This window comes from Solea senegalensis, linkage group LG16 (genome assembly GCF_019176455.1).
Source record: "Solea senegalensis isolate Sse05_10M linkage group LG16, IFAPA_SoseM_1, whole genome shotgun sequence".
Lineage (NCBI taxonomy): Eukaryota > Metazoa > Chordata > Actinopteri > Pleuronectiformes > Soleidae > Solea > Solea senegalensis.
Genome location: NC_058036.1, coordinates 12,297,223 through 12,319,330, shown reverse-complemented (window position 1 = coordinate 12,319,330; position 22,108 = coordinate 12,297,223). Strand labels below are relative to the sequence as shown.

The following is a 22,108-nucleotide window of genomic DNA, read 5'->3' as shown; positions in this document are numbered from 1 at the left end:
GGTGGGAGGAAACACAGGGAGAACATGCAAACTCCATGCACAAAGGCCCTTGTTCCAGCTAACCACAACACCAACCATGTGACCATAACACCAACAACTTCATCAAATTAATTCATTATCAAAACAAAAAAACACAGCACAGATATAGAGGAGACAAATGAACAAGCGGACAGAAAGATAAACTCTAAAAATGATTTAAAGAGACAACTGGAGGATAGAGTGTGATTGGTTGCCATGGAGGTAAGTGAAACCTTCTGCAGGAGCATTAGTTACAAACAGCTACAATTAAAAAATAGTTGAGCAACAAGTATAAAGCAGGTTTTAATGTGTCTACCATCTATAGAATTAAATACTCTTATACAAACACACACAAACTTATCTTGTGGTCCTGCAGATGAACATGAACATTTTTCTTCATAATGTCAGCTCTCTACAAAGTCTTTGTTGTTGCAAATGCTCTGTACCAAACAGTGACATCAATGAGCTCTCCGCTCAGTAATTATTACTTTGTTAAGTGAGGATGTCTCTTCATCAGTGATTAAAGTGTCTAGAGCAAAATGGAAAGGAGCCCGACTGTGTGATCTAAGACACATCATGTCAGAAAGCTGTCAACTTCTACTTGCTGAGAAAAGAAACACTGCTTTGACTCCCACACAATTAATTCTAACTGGTCGCCCCTCAATGCTGGCCTTTCCTGAATAGGCTGAGGGCTTGACCATATGAGTGCTGCTCTGGGACCATGTCAACAGCGTCACACTCCATCGAGCTCTGCCATCAGTTCGAAGGCTGAGTCAGTGGAGCCAGTCCTTTACATAATCTGTCACTGCAAAATGGACCCATTCACTCGCCTCATTTTACAACACCCAGTGGTATTTCAGCTCAAAGAAAATGGCAGAAAACTTGCATGAACTGTACTCTCCCATCCCATTTAATTCCTCTTTGATACTTTGGAGCATGATCCACGTCACATTATAGTTACAAGATCCGCAAGTCAGAATGATAAAGGAGAGACAAAAATGGCTGTGTCCAAGTTCACTGTGTAACCATTACATAATCTGTCCTAAAGCTTGTCTCTCTCTTTTTTTTTTACCCAGCCAGCCAACAGCAGTTGCATACAGCATCTTTCCTGTGATGGTGCAACAGCCAAGCGTTTTTATAATGAAATGCCTGTAAGGTGACAGATAACGCCACGCTCATACTTGTCAGTCAGCAGCTTTGCCCCATAAAAACCTGAAGTGCGAATCCAGAGTACATGACAGTTGAGTCAGGCTTTTCTTGCGAACGGCAGACAGGAACGAAAGATTGATTTGTACGTATTCTCAAAGTGCTTGCGTCGCTACAGAGAGATTACATATTATTGGCCCATTCACTAACCTGACACCCACTTTCATGATGCATTTGGCATTAGCATTTAAAAGAAATGATGGAAGGTCTGAACCCTTTATCTTGGTATTTGTTTACCCCTAAAGGTCCAGTGTGTAATATATAGGAGGGTTTAATAGCAGATAGATCAATGTTCAATATTATTGAACATTTATGTTTGTATAATCATGCGTTAAAGCTGCAATGCAATGTGTAACTTGTTGATTTTTGTGATTGTTGAAGGTATTATTCTGCCAAGTTAACATTATTTGTATGCTGGATCTTTCATCTGACAATGGGCTCTGTCAAGCAATACTATCAGACCTGACTGGCCAAAGAAGTGTTTATCCCATCAAACTGCTAAATGACAGAGTTTTCCATGCAGTGGGCACTTTGTGTGCTTTCAGTTATATCCCAACTAAGGCTGGGTGACCAAAAGCTGTATCTCGATTTTTTAGCTAAATGGCAATCTATGATATATATCTCAGTATATTTTTCTGTAAAGTAATAACAAAAAGACAGTTCTGAGTACAACAGAAAGAATTATGCAGAAAATAAATGCTCCTTCAATAAGATAAGATAAGATTAGGTAAAGTATGTTATGGGGAGAAACAACTATATACTGAACTCAGAAGGGGGGCCACCTAACTTCATAAGCGCAATGTTGCTGTTGCAATGTTGCTGTCTCAGTCTGTCGTGACGTGATATCTAAACACCACCATACTGTGAAACACAGTGAATGGAAGTGACTTAATCAGCAGTGTGCTCATTTGACTACACAACATTAAATGTGTTTATTCGGGGTGGGTTAAAAATATCAATTTGGTGTTGTGTCATCGTCCTTCCTTCCTGCCAGCGCAAATATCAATATTTTAATTCACAAATGAAGGCACTGTAAAGTAAACAGTCCCTGCCAGTTTCACCCACCCGGCATCACTCCATGTCTCTGTTGCGGTACTGCTCAAATGAATGAGGGAAACTTGGTCAGAAGTTACCTGGCTGAAGAACAGGGAGTTTACAGTGGGATAAGCTACGTTAAGAGATGCCCCACCCACGTTCAATACATGTCGTGAATAAATAATCATGCATTTCACGGATGTTTTGTTTTGTTCATCCTTTGTTGGATTTTGTGTATCACCATATGATTGATTAGCAATCAATTGATGATCACAGAATCACTGTATCACAATATTATTGGTACCGTGGCCCATGTATCACATATGTGATTCCCACCCCTAGTGTTTATATTCAAAAGTTACACATTACAGTTTTTTTCAGGCCTACAATAAGCTTCATGTATGTTAGTCAAAGACTTTACAGAGGAAAACGTATTTGACTGGCCCTGGTAATATATACCCAATGTATAAACCAAAGGGAGGATATGGCAGGGAAGTGGAAATATGGAGAAAAACGTTACAAAGTTTCTGCTATGCAAAGGCCAACATAGTTTCCTAACACACTTGGGGAGAGGGAACTGTGAGAAAACGAGTGCTCTGTCTTTTACAGTTGGCTCAAATTCTTACACACTGTACCTTTAACTGAAAAAGAAACTATATACTACATCTGGCTAATCTCAGCTAGTGTAATTTGGAGATACACACAACCAAAAGGCAGACAACAGAAGGGACATTTTGGTACATAATTGGACTGACAAACCACTGCTAGTTTAGCTCATGATTTACTATGGCACCCTGCTGATGAGCCTTACAGCAGAGCCCGTGCAGCTGTGAAGCTTTAACAATGTCCATCCATAGTCATTTTTTGCATAATGGAGAATGGTCTTATCTGCCAGGTATTTGCAGGTCAGCAAAAACCTTTACATTTATGAACCTAAGTAAAACTCTGCAGTGCTATTGACAGCAGCACCACCCAGTGTGTCATCATTTTGCTTGAGTGCCAGTGGCACTGCATCACTGTGTGAATACATGTTCTTTTTCTACTTAGCACCACAAGAGCAACCACCAAGGTCAGGTTGCGGTAGTAGGACATGGAGAAAAGGTGTCTGTGTGTGAGAGAGAGAGAGTAAGAGGGGGGGATGTATGTGGAGTTAAAAGGACTAAGGCCAGGGTCGTGACTTGATTTCATGGAGTCTGTGCAATCAAGGCAAGGTCAACCTGCCGTCGCCCACTGGTGTTGAGCAAAAAGTATGAGGTGCTGATCTTTTTTTCATTCCCCCATACTGCACTGCTAGTGTGACTGCTGTAACTGCTGTCTCCAGCTCACTGTAACAGCAAGATCAGACGGAGGAGGACAAGGCCTTGTGTTGCCTGAAAGCACCTCAGTGCTCCCTAGTGGACACGAAAACACGAATGAACATACACACAGAGGCATGGACATGACAGAACACAGACACAAATTAATGTGAGCACATTGTGTGTATGTGTCAACAAATGGCCAGTCTTGTAAATATGCACAAATACAAGCACAATGGAAAATGTTATCTAGTTGTGACAAGATGGGGAGGAGGCCCAGCTAATACATTATATACTGCATACAGCATCAGTGATATTGATTCTCTAGAATAAATTGTAAAAGCCCAACATTATGATCACCACACATGAATTCCACATACTGTATCTGCTATTATCCTAGTGCTCGTCAATATGCAATAGACTCAAGGCATGGTACATCAAAACAGCATGGTTCTGTGAGATGGCCAGGGTTCCTCAGGTTTAAAGAAAAATATTGACAAGTTGTTATATGCAAGGTAAATGGGTTCAGAAGGGGAATTACAACAAGCCTGTCCAAGATCCTCAAGTGGCCAACTGAACTGAGTGAGCCTGAGGCTACAATACTGAAGGTAACCACACATGTGTGGAGAATAAATGGAGCAGCTGGATAAAATAATACCAAGGTCACGATTAGTTACAGAAGGATGTGTGGTATTAAGCATCATCATATGAAAAGCAGGTATAATTTGTTGAGTGTTGTGAATTTCCATTATCAAGAGAGAAAATCGATAGCCTGCATCTTTCCATTTAAAATGATCTTATCTACGGTATAATTGCTGATTTCAACTGTAAAAATATTGTATGTTTTTGTATGATTTCAGAGTTACTAACCCTTTCACACAATTTGCAAAAAGGGATAGAATTAGGGTGTCACTAGTTTGTGACAATAATTTCCCAGTTTTGGGACCAATAAAGTACATCGATCTACATATCTAGTCACAATAGTTGATTAGTTTACCATAATTTCAGGACGATAAGCCTCTACTTGTTTCCCACACTTTGAACCTCATGGCTTAAACAATGACGTGGCTAGTTTATGGATTTTTCCTGGGTTTCACAAGCTTCATGTCGTGAAAAAACTGAGCACAGTCAAATTAGACCAATGAATTTGCCGAACGGGTCAAGGTGCAGCCAGTCGACCTCAGTGTAAATCATGCATTTAAGGTGGCGCTCCGTGTTCATTGGGAGGCTTGGATGACGGGCTGCATGCGAAGAGCAACTTATGGTCAAGTCTGCCAATGGATCCTGACAGTGTGGAGCTGTGTCAAAAAATCCACTCTCAATGGGTTTCCAAAGGCTGGACTGCTGCGTGTGGAAGAGGGCAGCATGAGCTCAGCTGGGAATTTGCCTCCAGATGAAAGTGACGAGAGCGACAATGAAAACCATCCTGAGAAAACATCGGGTGAAGAAATTCTGAGGCTGTTCAACTCCTAAAATTCAGTGGGTGAGGCTTATATTTATGAATCCATTCATAAAAAAGTGTATAGGTTAAACTAAGCAAGCTGTTTAAAAAGAGTTTCTACTTGCTGTTTCTGTTCCCCCACCCCATAATGGTGCCATGGATATACACTTGTGGTGCACCTAAACTTGTTCTACCCTGACATTACCACTATCAGGCTTCTGCAGTTACATAGTTAGTATTTTTAGGATATGTTCCCCAGCCACAGTTTCCTCACTGGGCTGAGCTGGAGACATTTCTGGGACAAAACGCCACGCCACAGACATTAGCTTTGGATGAATCCAACAATATAAGCCTTATCTTACGGTGGTGCAGTCACTGGCAACCAATAACTCTTGGAAATGTGCATATGTCATGGAAGCATGGTATTACCAAAACAAGCCAGACTGCTACAAACAACACCAAATTATTTTAAATGACGCCAGAACTTGGGTCTCTCAATCCTGGAACATCATTCTTCCCACATAATATATAGTTCATGAACTTCATTGTTTTAAACTGTTTCATTAGCAAACAATTAATGGTTGAAATCTAGTCTAAATGGGTTCTAAATGTCTCATAAAAATACACACACTACTCTGAAAGAGTTTTTTTTTTTCTCTGAAGTAGCATTAATGTGATCGATGGGCATATATAACAAATAGATACTGAACAACTTTGATTTAGAATGTATTAACATTTCTCAAAAAGCATCAAACAGATCACTATATCTGCACTTGCCAACTCTTCTGCTCGAGATACTGCCTGCCTCTCCCATGAATTTCAGAGGTGCCTGATGTTTCACTGGGCCTCCTCTTGTGAGGTCAGCTGGTCTTGGCTCCTTCTGCACACAGGGCAGAGGCCAGTCTGATGACCAAGCCACCTGTGATGGCAGTCAGCTTTGCTGAAACAACTAGGGGCAGATTAATTGCATCCAACTCTTCCTCGATATGCAGTCAGTGATACAAGCACTCAAGATCAATACCCAAAACTCCCATCCTGTTTTTTATTCATTTTGCCTGCTTGAGAAAAAGCTCATGTTGGCCACACACTAATCAGTGCGGGCCCATGTTACCTCAGATGCCCTTTTGATTAAAATATTACATAAATGTTTTGCTGCAATAAACACATTTATTGTGAAACATCAGTTTCCATACCATTTTTACTTGAACTAATGGTGCAAATGGTACAGAATTTGGGTCTCTCAATCCTGGAACATCATTAAAAATATACATTAATATTTACATTAAAAGTAGTTATATTAATAGCTTTTTTATGTAATATAACCACACATTGCAACTCCAGAGAACAGTAGGCGATAACTTGGAAAGTGTACATTTCAGCTTTGAAAAGAAACAGTCTGAAGAGCAACACGGATCCTGAGAGATGTAGTCATATCTGCAGTGTATAAAACAGCTTAAGTATCATATCACACGGCAACCAGTGTAAATATAGTAGCTATAGACCTAACACTAACATAACTAGTGAGGAAAATAGTGCAAATAGAAGGAAAAACAAAAATGCTAAATGCTGGTGTGAATACAGAAAACATGTAATGATTTTGCAGCCTGTTACTGTTCTCATCATGTGATCATTTGTGTGACAATCTCTAATCTCTAACAACTAATGAACACACTGTAACACTGAAGCTCACTATTGTACTCACTAACTGTAGCTGGCAGCCCAAACAGTCTCAGAGGTAACAAACTTGAAAGATAATATAACCTTTTTCACAGGCTGACTACGAATCCTCTTGACAAATACAGTGACTCTGACATGTAAAATTTGCATCACATTGGGGAGAGAATAAGATAAATCACTCTTCATTAAAGCGGTCTAATTATTGGCAAAATGGAAAGTATGAATGCATGTTGCTTTAGAAGGCCTGCCTAAAATTAGCGAAAGTGATTGAGCAGAGGGGTAGGACATCATCAGAACTCTGCCCCAGCTGAGAAGATAAGCCATTGAGGAACTGCTTCCATTCACTTCCACTGATCTCAGTAACTGAATAAGTTGTGTTTCCATCCCCTGAGCCAGTCCAAGCCACTGAGCATGTCTGAGCTTCTGCTTCAGTAAGCCACAAACCCATGGCACTGCTGCATCTCTGTCTGCGCAAACCCCTTACCCAGCATACACACACACACACACACACACACACACACCAAATTGGTCATAAAACAGTGTAATCCATAGTTTAACCTGGTTTAATTGGCATTCACTCCTAGGTTTTTTTATTGACTTCATCTCCACTTGGTATTAGTGAGAAGATGATCCAGGTGAACATGCTAATTTCTTATACAGCTGCTTCATTTTTGGCAGCTTTATTAACTCATAACTCATAATTTCCAACACAACACAATGACACACACACACTCATCCTTCAGCTGTTAGCATAGCCTTTAGCATGACTGTATTAATGGTAAACCTTACTTTTTACACCTTGGTGCAGCGCTCAAAGCTTTTATTAGCTCCTGGCGAATTGTTTCACTCTTTCTTGCCACAGGAATGGACAGGGGTGATAGAGAGGACTGAACATGTCAGCCTCCACTTGAAATATTGGATAGAGTGGGCAAGGATTTGGGGTTGTGCAGATTTCAAGGGATAAGCGGGTTCAGTGAGAAACTGCTCTTCTTCACCCTTTCATGGTGAATCATACCCCATTAAGTGGGTTTTGTCCTGTGACGAGGATGCTGCTGGCGCTCCTCAACAATCCTATTACAGATCATAAAGGGAGCTGGGGATGTGGTCTGAGAGCACTCAGGCTGCGCTCCTCAAAAAGCTGCCAGGCTTTGTGTGGATGGCAACTGTGCCACATCTGTTAATGGCTTTTTAACTCCAGGTGAACTTTGGAAGCTTTTCTTCTCGTCATGTTCCCATTTGATTCTTTGTGCTCAGTGGTTAACGGCATGGGGACTGGTTTGATTCAGCTCAAATGTTAAGATGTGTGAAAACCAAAGACAGTTTGACAACAGAGAAATGCACTTCACTGGACTGGAAAGACTATGGCTGTGTTCCCCTACCCTTCTTCTTTCTTCATACAAATTCTGTTCCTTTGATTTTTGTGCTACTATCTTACCCGCTTTCTGAATATTGTAATACATAAATGCAACAAACCAAATGCCCATTAATTTATGTTGGGCCATTTGTTGTGACTAGGCATGGGATGTTTTTAAAATTCTACATCACTAGTATCCTGACCAAATATTGATTTTGATTTCCGATATTGCAATTCAAAATAGGTGCAGCCTTCGGTCTGCACTTGGAGTTTGTTCTCACACAATTTCCCTCTTTTTTTTTAACCTTTGAAGCTCACCGCTGTCACGCTCACATTTAATGCAGTAATCATCATGACTGCAGATTATTTTGAATACACCAACCTTGAGTCTGGAATTGAAATTTTAGACGCTGCTAGTGAATGACACTGTGGGCTACGTACAGTATATTGAAACATTAAAAGAAGATACAGTGTCTCAAACATTCTTGGGCCCACACTTGGGCCAGGAGGGACGTCACAGAGATGAACTTTTCCCACAGGTAATAAAACCTTTTACAGGAAAAGACATTTGAAGGCTGAGTCTCTGAACAACTCTGACTGTCAATGTTACAGATATCGCTGTAGGCAACCTTTTTGTGGTGTTCTTGAAGTTGCGTGCAACGTATCACATTCATTACTTAATTCTACTTTACAGTAAAATCAGTGGGTATACCTGGAGAACCTGCAAAAAACAAAAAAAATAAATAAAAAAATCACCCTTTCGTCACCAGTTCACAAATTGTGATATAAATGTTTCAAAAACAGAACTAGTTGGAAGAAAAGGAAAACACGCCCACCACCCTGGACCTCAATGTTAAGGTGTTTAATTGATCATAATGATGAAATAAACACTTTGAGCCTTGTTCCAAATTCTAAAATGTTTGCTAAAAACAGTCATGACTCATGGCTATACTAACGGAACAGAAGATGAAAGCACTGGAAACACAGGAATTTGCATCACTGCCAAGAATGAAGAAGACAAAGAAGAAATTATGGCCAAAGTCAATAAAAACCTGTCATTTAACTCAGGTTTAAACTGTTTTTTTGAGTCAGGTGTAATGGGGTATTAGACTGCGAAGGCCCACCTCAGTCTAATTTATCCCCACACAGTTTCATCAGGAACATCTGCACGTCTTACAATAACATAATTTACAATTTCTAATTCAAGCTTTTGCACAATTTTAATATTAGTCTACTTATATTAAACTTATGATAGCCATAAATGTCCATAATAGTGACAATACTCCTTCACTCAAATGGTGCACTCACACCACACGCAAAGTGTTTTTTTTTGTGTTACATTACTCCCATGACTGTGGTCGCTGGATCATCCGCACTACTGGATGTAGTCTCAGAATTGGCCCCGGTTTCTCCCACGCTCACAGTCAGCAAGGCTGAGCCAACAAGTCTGTCTGCTGAGTCCTCGCCATACACTGTCTATACTCATGACTGCTTCCCACACCATCCCAAAACCACTATCGTAAAGATTGTGGCAGGAACAATAATGGCTGGGCTTATCTCAGATGGAGGTGACACCTACAGACCTAAAGGGACAAAGTCCAGACTCACGCACTGACTGTGTCCAAGCCAGAAAACATAAATTAAAGCAGCTTTACGAACCAGAAGCACTGCTCTATACGACAAGCAACCATGACTAACATTTTCAAGAAATGTCATGTAAATTTTCTAACTTACACTCTCAGTTAACAGTTTTATTGTGCATGTGCAGTATAAACCTGCAGCTACACATGTCTCCATTTAGTTAGTTCCTATATGTGTTATATTTATTTACATTCACGTTTACGAGTCTATGTTTTCATGACATTAAGGCAGACATATACTTAACTAAATAATCCTCTTTTTAAACTGTATATGTACTATATTTCAACAGTAATGTAATGTATTTGTTATTAAATGAGTTATTAAATGAATACTAGGAAAGGGAAAATGCACACCTTTTTATTTACTTACAACTTAGCAAGGTAGATGTCCACAAATTGGCTCCATGCTGGAATCATGGGGTTTTAATTGGCAGACACATACAGAAATAGATATCCACATGGAGCCGAGTGTAGTGAGCAACTTTGGGAAAAATATGACCACTCACTTATGCACATTATTTACTTCTCTCATTATGGAAGTGGAGCATCTCAGGGAGGAAGTGTGAGCTTCACATTCAGCTGGTGTACAGTGTGCATTCATCTCCACACCTAGCTCTGAGCTAAACTTCTGTGCTGAAGCATTGCCATTAATCAAACAGGCAGCTCACAGGTTTTTTTTTTGAAAGAACAGGCAAGTGGCATAAATAACTTAAACATCAGGGGAAGCAGACAAAAAAGACAGAGGTGAATAAGAAGTGAGAAGGGAATTCATAGCCAAAGTCACCTTGAGTCCAACTAATTTGCAAAACAGTAACACAAGCATTAACCACAATGTGAGTGATTAATGTCATAAAAGGCATTCACTGCTATTTACAATGTCAATGTGTTTACATGTAACTTCCTGTTTGGCAAGCTTTGTGTTTTCATATTTTAGTATGGTCAGCTACAGAATGCAAACAGCTTGTCTTTTTGGGCAACAGTTGCACTCCCTGTGCTCTTGAGATGGAGCCAAATAACGTCCGGCCAAATAATTCAGAGGCTCAGGCTGCAAATAAAAGGATTTCTCACTTCCTTTAAGACCAGAATCCTCTGACCTGTTCAACTAGACTGACATATGATTCAGGTTCATGAGTAATCTCATTAAAAAGCAATAGTTCTCCAACCATCCATGGTGACACTGAAGATAAGCGGATAGTTGTTTTGATAGAAACAGAAAGAGCTATGTATATGACCAATACAGTGAGGTAATCCTTTCACTTCACAAAAAAAGCTTCCAGGTGTTCAAATTGTGCATGCAGTTAATGTCTGATGATGCACAGTTGTGAAGCGGGGTAAATTAATGAAGCCAAAACCTGTGCAAATTGAAAGTGGGACGTCTGACATCAATGCTTCACCATTACAATTGAAATAGCAGACTGACGATGACTGGAGAGCTGCAGCAGAAAGAGAGATTCATCCTTTCATTATGAATCTCTCTTGTTAAAAGAACTGCTCTGTCATGAAATCCTGGCTGATTTCAGCTAAGACATGCACTTGACCATGCTCAGCGTAACTCGCACTATTGATCAGTGGGGCTGTCCTCATAGGCCTTTGGGGATGTCACAACATGCCACTGACTGCTTGACTGAATTGATCATAGAAATGCATAAATAATAAAGTGGGGTGCCATTCTGACTTCTCATTGATTTCCCCATTAGTGGCTGATTGATACAAGCTTTAAATGTCAGGAGCCACATTGATTGACACAAGTCCTTGCACTCACTTGCAAGGTAATGGCTCTTTTCCTGCAGCTCAGCACCTGGACAGACTAAATTAAAGGTCAGCAGGTGCACTGCATCATTGAGCTCTGTTTGGGCTGCATTCACACCAAGGCTTTAAACACAATTTGCAACATTTAATAGCTCTAGTTCAGCTCCACTGAGGATGGTACCACTTTACAATTATACCAAAAAAATGCGAGAGGGTAAACCAATTTGTGTTTTTGTCTATGGCTGTTGCTGATCTGTAGAAATCAGTGGAGCCAATGATGAATATGCATGTCTGAAATGTAACACCTGAATAATAACAAATGATGCACAAAATTGCTTACCTTGATATTGACTTAACACTTATGCTCTCTCCAATCTGACTTTTGTACCTGCACTGCAGTGTAGAGCACTTAAATATTTTAATTAAATGAACTAAATATTAAATGCACTGAAACAAGTCATGTCGAATAAATGTCAAATAAATTTTTTTAGTTTAGGTTTTAGTGACTCCACAGCATTTGCCGCAAGTGTCCGAGAACAAAAATGTATAAACAATAATAATAAACAATTGTAAAATAAAGTAAAATCAGCCAATTGATGGAAACTATTCAATTCATGTAGATTCTTAAAAAAACCCTGCACAAATCAGTCTGATTTATTGGCCCTCACAAGCCAAATGACTTTCCTGCACTGACCTATTGCACCTCCAGCTCATAATGTTACTTTTATCAAGCATTGAGCTCTCTTAAATTTATAACTGGAATTGTGGCTTAACACTACTACAACAATGCACGCTCAACGTGCTGCAACTGCTCATCAGTTCAGTGGCAGAGGTGGAAAGTAATGATGGTGTAGTTTGGAAGAATTCAGCTCAGAGGTGAAAGATGATGCTATTTAATTATTCTTGGACATCTATTCAAAGTCATACATGCAGGATTTGTTACTTGCTGTTTTCTAAAACTTTTTGAGGTCATTATATCTTGTCTAGCTCAATTAGGAGAGTGACAGAGAGAGAGAAAGGCAGCCCTAAGAGGCTGAAAGCAAAGCGCAAGCAAACAGTAAGCAGTGAATCAAATACACAATATGGCATTTTCTACAGGTTTGAATGAAAAAGGCTGCTGGAAAGTTGAAATGAAATAAGACAAGAGCAGCTTCTGTAGTGAGGACCACACACACAGATTCATGCTGCAGCGATTACAGATATCAATGCCGTGTCACGTTCATTCATTCATTCGCCTTATCCTCCAGGGTAGGCAGGGTCCACCCTGGGCAGGCCGCCAGTCCATCACAGGGTCAAGATACAGAGACGAACAACTGTTCACTCTCACATTCACACCTGTTCAATCTCACACATACTGTATACACACAGCAAGAACGTGCAAAACATATCTTTAATTCGTTTGGGACTATTCTAGTGGTACTGAACTGCATGACCATCTTTAAAAAAGGCCATAGCCTGGAAGTGCCAATTAACGCTGGGTTTGGGTGTGTATCTCTGCATCACTACGTCTATGAAGCCCTAAAAGTCCATAACAATCAGGGTTTTATTGTTTTCCTGAGCTCTACAAAGCAGCAAGGCACTTCCATTGACTAATACATGACTGGCAAATCTCACCACTCCTGTAAACACCAGCGCCTCCTAGTCCAGGCACATCTAGTGGAGTACTTTCAACCGTAGAAGAAGAAGAAGAACTACTCTTGTTGTAGCTGCTGATCGTATCGGTTGAGAACATGTCGAAAAAAGGTTCAGCGAGTGTTTGCTCTGTTCTGGGTTGTGATAAACAATACCAGACTCTCCACAAGCTCCCTGCAAATGAGCAAAGAAAAGCTCAGTGGAAATCTTTCAAATTTGATGGAAATATCCCTGCTACCTCCATGTATGCGGCAACCACTTCACAGAGGACTGTGACACAAACTTCAGGCAATATAAAGCAGGACACGGCACCAAACTTCACCTTAAGGAAGGAGCAGTGCCAACAATACGTATATTACAATATTGACAAAAAATGTCTTTGTGTGCTTGTTCTGTCGTTTAGCATTAGCGATGTGTCATTACTGTTGAGTTATGATAAAGACACCATGTGTAAGCATTGCTGTCTTGTTTTCTCATGCACAGTTATGCATACTGGTGTTATTCTGTAGTTGAATAATTTACAAGAGCAAAGGTCAACAAACAGCCACATATTGAAGAAGAAATTGTGTATGACTGTTTGAACTTAAAATTAAGCAGTGCGAGCATTAAAAAGAAAACCCAGTAAACCACGGCACCCCCTCGAGACTAATATGCCAAGTAGGAGACAAGGGATATGCATTTGGGATGAGAGAAATTGAAAGTGTATTCATCTCTCATGAAGGAACCTCTTCCAAACAGGCCAGAAGCAACAGGGTAAACAAAGTACCAAGCACATAATCTATCTTCATAAATTTCCATTTGTATTTTTTAATGATTCAGAAAAAATAACAATATTTGCCTAAAGGCTAACACACACGCATGCATGCGTCTCAAAGAAACAGCAGACTGCTGGGGATTCTTAAGCAGAGCTCGTGACATTGTGTGTTTGCTTTTGAGGCAAAGCTTAGGGGCAAACATGGAGAGAAAAGCCCAAACTTAAACAGTGGCTGCTCTCAGCTACGACAGTAGCAGTTTTTACTTGAGGGCCTCAGTCAGATCCTGCTAAGCCTGTTTATCAAGACACTCTTTCCAAGTAGCTTGCAGAGCAACATGAACTTAAAGAGCTCATAGTAGGTATGTGCAGGTTAATGAAGCAGGGCTCCCTCATGCACTTCCTCCTGCTCCTACTGCTGAAATCATTTAATGATTCTCTTACAGCCTATTTATGGCAGCGCTTGGTGAACATAACAGAGGTTAATAAAGTAGAGGTCAGCCCTTTATCACACCTGCCCCTCTCCTACACTGTATCTCATAGAAACATTTTGCATTAATGATCTCCCCCATAGGGCCCATAGGGTGAGTAAGTATAAATGTACTATGCAGCATTTAATGCTTTGACTCCCATAGGCACACTTGCCTGATCGTCAAATTATTCCAGTGCCATTGCTGGTATTTATTTCATGCTAATAGCCAGCATCTTACCGGAGGCTGGAAAAAACAAGTGTAGCGTACACACTACACAGAAAAATGCCAAACACTGGCCAATCAGGGTTGTAAAAGTAACTGATGGAGCGAGACAATACACAGTGGACTACTGGCAGGAGGGAGTATGTGCATGGAGTATGGAGAGAGGAAAAGAATGGAGAAATGACAGGTGTGTGTGTGTGTGCATGCGTGTGCACAACTGTATGCACTTGTGCCTAGTAGAACATCATAATGCACTAACTGCCCATGATAATTACTGACTCAACAAAAATACATGTCAGTTGGTACATTAAGAAGAGGACGACTCCCATTTTACTCTCTACACACTGATCACAATAAAGCGGAGCCAAGTTGTACGCTTCGAAATAAAAACACAGTGAAGTTTTTTTGCAGGGCAAAACTGTTGCGCACTCCAGCTTCGTGTACATTTTTTTTTTTTTTCTGTTTTAATGACATTTTCAACCCTTAGCTCTTTTTACCACACCAAACAATCAAAAGGCAAAGTGTAAAAAAGCAATTTCATGTTTTTGGATCAGCTTTTTTTTATAAACACCATCACCCGTCACAATCATAGAATTCATTTTCTTGAACATACGCGCATATAACAGACTACATGGCACCTACTGTACGTTTCCAGCCATCTATGTTCTTTACAGAGTTAAAATAGTTAATGAAAATGAAGCTAGTGAGCATATGTTCTGGTATCTACAAAAAAAGTTTGCAAACATGTTACATGCACATCTTTTGGTATCGCTACATAGCCAACGGTATTGTTAAAGGGATAGCTCAGGTTTCTGAAGTGTAGTTGTATGGGGTATTATAACATTATCAGCATTGACTTTGCAAGCGCACTACCAAGTGCACCGCCGTTCCAATCAACCAGTGCGGAATATGTTGGCCACTTTCTCCTTTGTACAGTCTTTTTCAGCCAGAGGGTTGTAAACCTTTCACTATCCAGTCCACACAGAAATTCTACATGGTTAGCTCATGGGGAAGTAGGAGTTGTTGGTCTATTGGGTTATTTTGTATCACTTAGCTAAATCCAAACAAAGGTCTGGATGAACAACTATTATGTGCCATGATGCTAAATCACTGGTTTTCTCTGTGGACTTTGGTGCAGGGGGAGAGAGAGATCGATTTACAAACTTGATGGCTTTCGAATGGTAAGACATCATTGACTTGAGCAGACATAGATTTGATTTGCTGAGCTTTTGGTGCAGTCAGCCTTGATAATGTGGCAATAGCTCATACATCCAAAACAAACGTTCCACGTAAACCTACTACATCAAGTGCTGTTCTCAAGGTCAAGACCATAGCATTTATAATCAAATCAAACATTCAGATTTAATATCAATCATGTTAGCTCGGAATTTAAAGTTAAAAATGTTTCTGTGGGGTAATGGGTCAAATTCAAGAGTAATTATGGCTTGACTTAAGACCAACACACGAACAATACTTATAATAGTGGCAGTTAAATCCCAATAATCAAATAATAATATTGTGTACTAATGTTGAAATTGTGACCAGCCACGAGCAAGGTTTTTTTTTTTTTTCAGATTTCCATGTGTTAGACATTGATGGAAAGCTTAGAAATCACACTTTTGGAATATGTAAATATTCATAAAAACATATTGACTTATATTGAGACACATGTTGACGCCACCATCCACAGCTAGATCTCCCAACTTCGCACACACACTCACACACACACACGCACACACACACACACACACACACACACACACAACACAGCAGATTCAAAAAATAAACCTGCTCATTTCACTGTATAAAGAAGTAATTGCTCTTTTTTCTTAAAATGATTAACCTTGTGGTCTTTTTATATATATATAGTTTGACTGCTGTGTTCACTAAAAGAAATTAAGTGAAAAAACAGTGGCTATTTTAAACAAAAAGGGCTGTAAATTAACTTTATATGTTATATGTCACATACAACATTTTATTAGATGATAAATATTGGTGTTTTTTCGAGCCACAGAGGTGAACATCCTTTTTCAAGAACAATACAATGATATATTAAACAGGTTGAGGTACTATGTGAGGGGAGCCCAACCTTTTTGTTTCTTTGAAAGTGAAGTGAGTGCACAAACCAAAACACTGTTGACCACAGAAATGTCATCTTCTTGAGACACTGCCTAAAAAAAAGTAGACAACCATCGGCATTTTGTGAATGCCAACTACTTTTTTTTACTGTTAAATGTTCTTCCTTTCAATTGTCTGAATAATAAGCATACAGCAAGAAACAGCCTCTGACTTGTTTTGTTCTTAAATCATGTTTAAGAAAGAAAAAGAAACTTAAACCATGCTTATCAGGGGAAATTGTATTCATTAACTGTGCCATGCAAGGGATCAGGTTCAATTTGTTGCAAATGCTGGTAATTCGTGCAATAGGAGACAAAGCTGACTCAAAGAGAATGCTGCTTTCCTCTTTGCTTTGGGTTTTGTACTACTGATGCTGTTACTTGTCCTTTCCCTAGTGAATTTGGACAAAAAAAATCATTCACATAATGTGGTTTCAATGTGGCTCATCATTATAAGACGTTTTCAATGAATGAATGCTTTTGTGTCGGTGCTGAAGCTTCCTTCAGGAAGTGTTTCCTTGCTCCTCTGAGCTTCTTTAATGATTAAAGACTTGATCAGTTCCTGGGTTGTGTGAGGATGAAGGATGGGTGAGATAAGAAACACAAGAAATGTTCATGGAAGTAATAAACAATTGATGGCAGCCTATTAATTCAAATGAAAGCTGCTGTCTTTGCACTTCCTTGCCTTTAACGCTGGTTAGATTAGTCTGCATTAATGACTGAGCCGATATCTTTATACTTTGCTGGTTTTAGGATACAATGGATTCTGGTGATTGAAAGTTTGATGATGCACAGTGTTTTCAGTCAGCTTTGTGAGGGATGATCAGAGTTTTGTAAAAAGCCTTTATCAGCCCACACTTGTATGAGGAGTTGCTCTATAGCCACTTTTGTTACAACACAATACTTGCTGTGAATATCCACTAGTATACAAGTGAAAGAAAGAACATAACAACTCCAGCTTCCCCAATGGCAGTTTGTAGAGGACTATAGTAAAAAGCTGAATATACCTGAACAAAATATGTTGTTTCCACAACAAAGTGTTTTCGGATCAGACAGAAAAGCTTGTTGATTTAACCGTCCTCATTTTTCATGTTTCAGGTTTGGTTACTCAACAAACATATGGACACCAGCTGTGTTCTTTGAGTGCCTGTTGGTAGCTGCTTTGGAAATGTACATTAGATGATAAATTGGAAACTACAAAAGCAGTCTCATTTTTTTGCTCATCTTTTTAGTTCATGTAGTCACAGAACAAACTTTTTTGGAGGGTAAATATCATGTTTAGCATTACACTGTTGGCTATTTGAGGGTTGTTGCTAGTCGATTAGGGCACAAGACTTTTGTTTTCTGTTCACACAATCATTTACAGATTATAGTCTTATAAACAATGTAAGATATTGGAATAGAATAGCATTAAGAGAAAACATCTAGGACCGGTCATCAGATCATTTTACCCCACAAGTAGCAAGTATTTTTTTCTAATCTCTAAAATTTGGGTTGACACTGTTTCCAAGTATCACATTTGAATAAACTATTCCCTCCTAGATATTCAATGTTAAGGTTTGATTTTGAACTACTCCAGCACCATGGACAAAAATAAAAAAGTGGGCATAGTCATCTGGCTTGCTGCCTGAGGCCTTCACTGGTTACAAAAGTAGTATTTTGCAACCAGTATTTTGAATGGAAGTCTATGAGAAAATGAGCTTTCCTTGATTTATAACATCAGTAACATTTTCCTGGAGAGTTAATGATCTCAAGTTTCAGCTCTTTGTCAATAGACCATAATGTCATAAGTGGACACCAGTGTGATTGACAGCAGGTGACATCTGTAAACGTCTGGTTTCAAAAAGTGACATGGTGGTCCATCTGATGAACAGAGAGCTCAGGGAATAGAGCTGCATTTCCAAAACAGAAGCTTTAAACCGCCAGTCAGAGACTTTGGTTTGTTTCTAAAAAGTTGGCCTGCCAATCATGAATGCTGTTGCCCATTACAACCAAACTGGTCCACTAGCACTCTACTACACTACATTGATACAGTAATTCAGCTAAAGGGGTGACACACACACACACATAACAAAGAGAGAGAGAGCTGATGTCTTCACTATAAAACCCAAGACAACATCCCCTGCTGGCTTCCACCAGATAACACTAGCAGCTGTGTTGTTGGGTTGCCTGCTGGGAACTGCTGTGTGTTGTTGCATTCACATGCTTCTTGACTATAGCTAAAGGTGTGTGCATTTCTGCATGAATGAAAATGAACCTGTCATTATATACATCATCTGCTTGTACATTTTCAATCAGAAATGTAACATAAATGACTCTGTAGCCACCAAGACAACATGCCACGTCGTATGGAGTCAGTTTCTATAAGTGTGTATGTACATGTTTGTATAATATGTGTACACATGCCTGCAGGTGGGGTGGGGATGCTGCTTTGCCTCTGTCTGATAAAATTCAGTGTATTTTTCTAGGCCAGCCTCCCTCATCAAAGTGATTAAGCAATTACACTGATTGTGCCGATGCTAAAGAGAACGAGAGAAGGGACCCTCGAGTATTGAGTGCAAAAGCTTTCTTGGAGATAACAGCTTAATTTGTGGCTAATCAAAATAAACCCAGTTCTCTCACATATCCAACCTTCCTTCAAGCAGTGGGAGGCTCAGGGAATTTGAAAAGGTATCGTTAAGGGGGAGCCAGTGAAGGAAAGGATGCCCCTGCTGAGACACTTTCTCAAAGTGGAATCACATTGCATGTGGGCATGTGTGCATGATGCAGCTCTTTGCTTCCAAATAAAATAATCTGAGAAATAATGATACCAGCCACTGAAGATGTTGCATATATGCAGAGTGGATCCAAATAATGAAATTTAGAGAATCAAATTAACTGGCAGTTTGTGGTAACATTAATAATAAAACATGAATCTGGAGAGTTCGTCTGATCACAGCACCCAGCAAACAAAACACATGAATCCCAGGTCATTTACCTCTGACACACACACTGGCACGCAAAGGATGTAATTTATCAATCAGACATTTCTTAACCTGCTTATTTTTGCCACAGGGAAACAAGTGTTGCATATCTTTGCACACACTGGAGCCAGCATCAAAATTTAATCACAGCACAACTTGAAACAGAAACACTGTGTCTGCATAAGCAACATGGAGGAGGCCTGCTGAAGATGCATGTGTGTGTAGAAGAAAAAACCCATCATTTTGGACGGTCATAAAATCAATCTTAATGTTTGGATTAAAGGGAGAGAGTGGGCTGAGCAGCAGGACCGTTTTATTAATGAGCGTCCTCAAACAAAGCAATGCATGTGTGTAGAGAGAGAGGTAGATGAAGAGGGTGAGAGGAACTCACCCTGGGATGATATCTGGAGGAAAAGACGAGGGTCTGCAGCGCGTATGGCCGCGGCATATCGATCCCCGATGCCGGGCTCCTGTGCCTTTTTCTCGGGCATGAGTCGGACTCTAAGCCGGCTTCCCCCTGAGCCGAGCCACCACTCCAGAATAGATGTGAGGTCCATTTCCAGAGTAACCACCGGATCCTCCTCGTATACAGACAGGCCCCCGCATCCCGTCCTGACTACATCCTCCCCGATTTCCACCACTACTTGACTTGACTCCCTCACGCTCAGTTTCAGAACTTTGGACAACGGCCGCTTGAAGAAGAAGGGGAGCTGTCCGTCTGAGGACATGTTCCTCGGCGTTGAATCTGTTGCAGACTTGGGATCCACAAAAGTAGCTATGATTTTCTGCAAAGGTACGCAGTGCATTTGTAACTTGGCATGCACTGTGTAACATCCGCTAAAAGTCTGGCAGTCGCCGTTCAATGGCCTCTTTATGAACTCCGCCAGGAAATAGCGCAACAGAGATGGGACCACAAAATCCACAGCCACCTTTCTCCTCTTCAGCCTGGAGTCCAGTGTTTGGTTCTGGTCTTTTTTCCCACCAGTTTCACCACTATAACCACCACCACCGCCGCCACCGCTGCTGTTGTTGCTGTTGAAGCCGGCGGTGCTGAGATCCATCGCCGCCGTGGTTCTTGGCGAGGCGCACTGCAGCCCAGCGAAAAATGCCGCAGAACAAACAAGCAAAAACAACATCACAGCTTTCATGGTGACATAAATTTGAGTGTTTCGTCCAAGAGAAGTATCTTAATCCCGCCGTTATCTGCCTCCTCTTCGCTCTTGACACATACACAGCGCAAAAACCACTAAGTGCGAAATCGATGATCCTGCGGGTCCGGCGTCTCTTCGTCGGTGCGCACTCGTATGAAGACGATGGGAAGTGAGGATTTTCACATTTGTTTGCCCGTGACTGATGCTGTCCTTCTTTTTCCGCACATGAAAAGTACCATTGCTCCTCTCTGGTCCACACACACAGACACGCGCGCGCGCGCGCACCTAAAAGACAATGCGTTTTATCGCCCTGCGCGTCGCTCTCCGGGACGCTGATTGATATGCCGCACGGGTGCGCTCCGGTTGCTTTCAAAGACTCCCTGTCTCTTGGCACAGTTGAGACGGCGGCACAAGTGGTCTCTCTGTCAGCTGCGGGATGCAGCGTCGCTCTCCCTTTCTTCTTCTCCTGACTGATTAAATCCTCAATTCACACTGAGTTTGAAAAAAAATCAAATGTCCATTAAACTTTGTTTTTTTTGTTTGTTTTTATTTCATATTTTGTATAGTTGTAGTGGCTGGTGCATCTCAGCTTGGTTGTCTGTTGTGTGGGTGCAGCTCATGTGGACAGACCCACGCAGCTGCGGTCGCTCCTGTCGTGGCAACACACGCGGTTAAGTCACTCACCCATCTGACGTCAATATAAGCAGTTTCCTGCGAACAAGACTCTCTTGAGAAGGAGCCTGAGAATCCAGCGTGGGAGCCCCCGCCGTCATGTACCCGTCTGATGCGCCCGCGGCGCAGCCGTAACGGTGCCTCTGTGTCCTTATTGGGATTAGATGTGCCAGGAGGTATATGGCAGCACCGCTCCACAGTTTGTCTCTCGCGATTCTCTTTCTCTTCAGTGAATCACCGAGCTTTTGTGCTGACTGGAAATTGGATTGGATTAGTCGCACTCCCCTGGCTGCGTGCAAAACAAATAGTTTCAGGGGGAGGCCATTTGGGTTGGAGCCCATTTGGCTTTGTTATGATTTATGTGCACAGGCCAATATGTCCTTAAAACATCAGGGAGCTGTCTTGCTATGTTGCCAGTTCATTTGCAACACCGTCTACGCTACACTATTTAATTAGGAAGGTGAATCAAAGGGTCAGTGTTTGAGGGCAATGGGGAAAAACTGCCAGAAAACTGCGCCCCCTAACTTAAAGCACCCCCACCCCTTCTCTTTCTCTCTCTCACTTTGTCTCTCTCTCGGTACAAAAGTTAGTCGGGTGAGACACCCGCTAGATGGCGTCAGTACACGCTTGTGGTAATTCACTCTCCTCACTTTCAAATCCATTAACGCTCTAATTGCTCCAGAATGTTTTACAGTGTCTCATTAGAGCCTCG

General features: G+C 40.8%; 1 protein-coding gene across 2 annotated transcripts in view; it reads right to left on the bottom strand.

Annotated features, from left to right (window-relative positions):
- alk (ALK receptor tyrosine kinase) overlaps nucleotides 1-21,769 on the bottom strand; it is a 344,081-nt gene extending 322,312 nt beyond the window's left edge. For both annotated transcript variants that reach the window (XM_044047761.1, XM_044047762.1), the window contains exon 1: nucleotides 19,965-21,769. In XM_044047761.1, the coding sequence (XP_043903696.1) occupies nucleotides 19,965-20,721 (757 nt within the window). In that variant the 5' untranslated portion in view covers nucleotides 20,722-21,769. The remainder of the gene's footprint in view (nucleotides 1-19,964) is intronic.
- Between the last annotated feature and the right edge of the window lie 339 nt (nucleotides 21,770-22,108).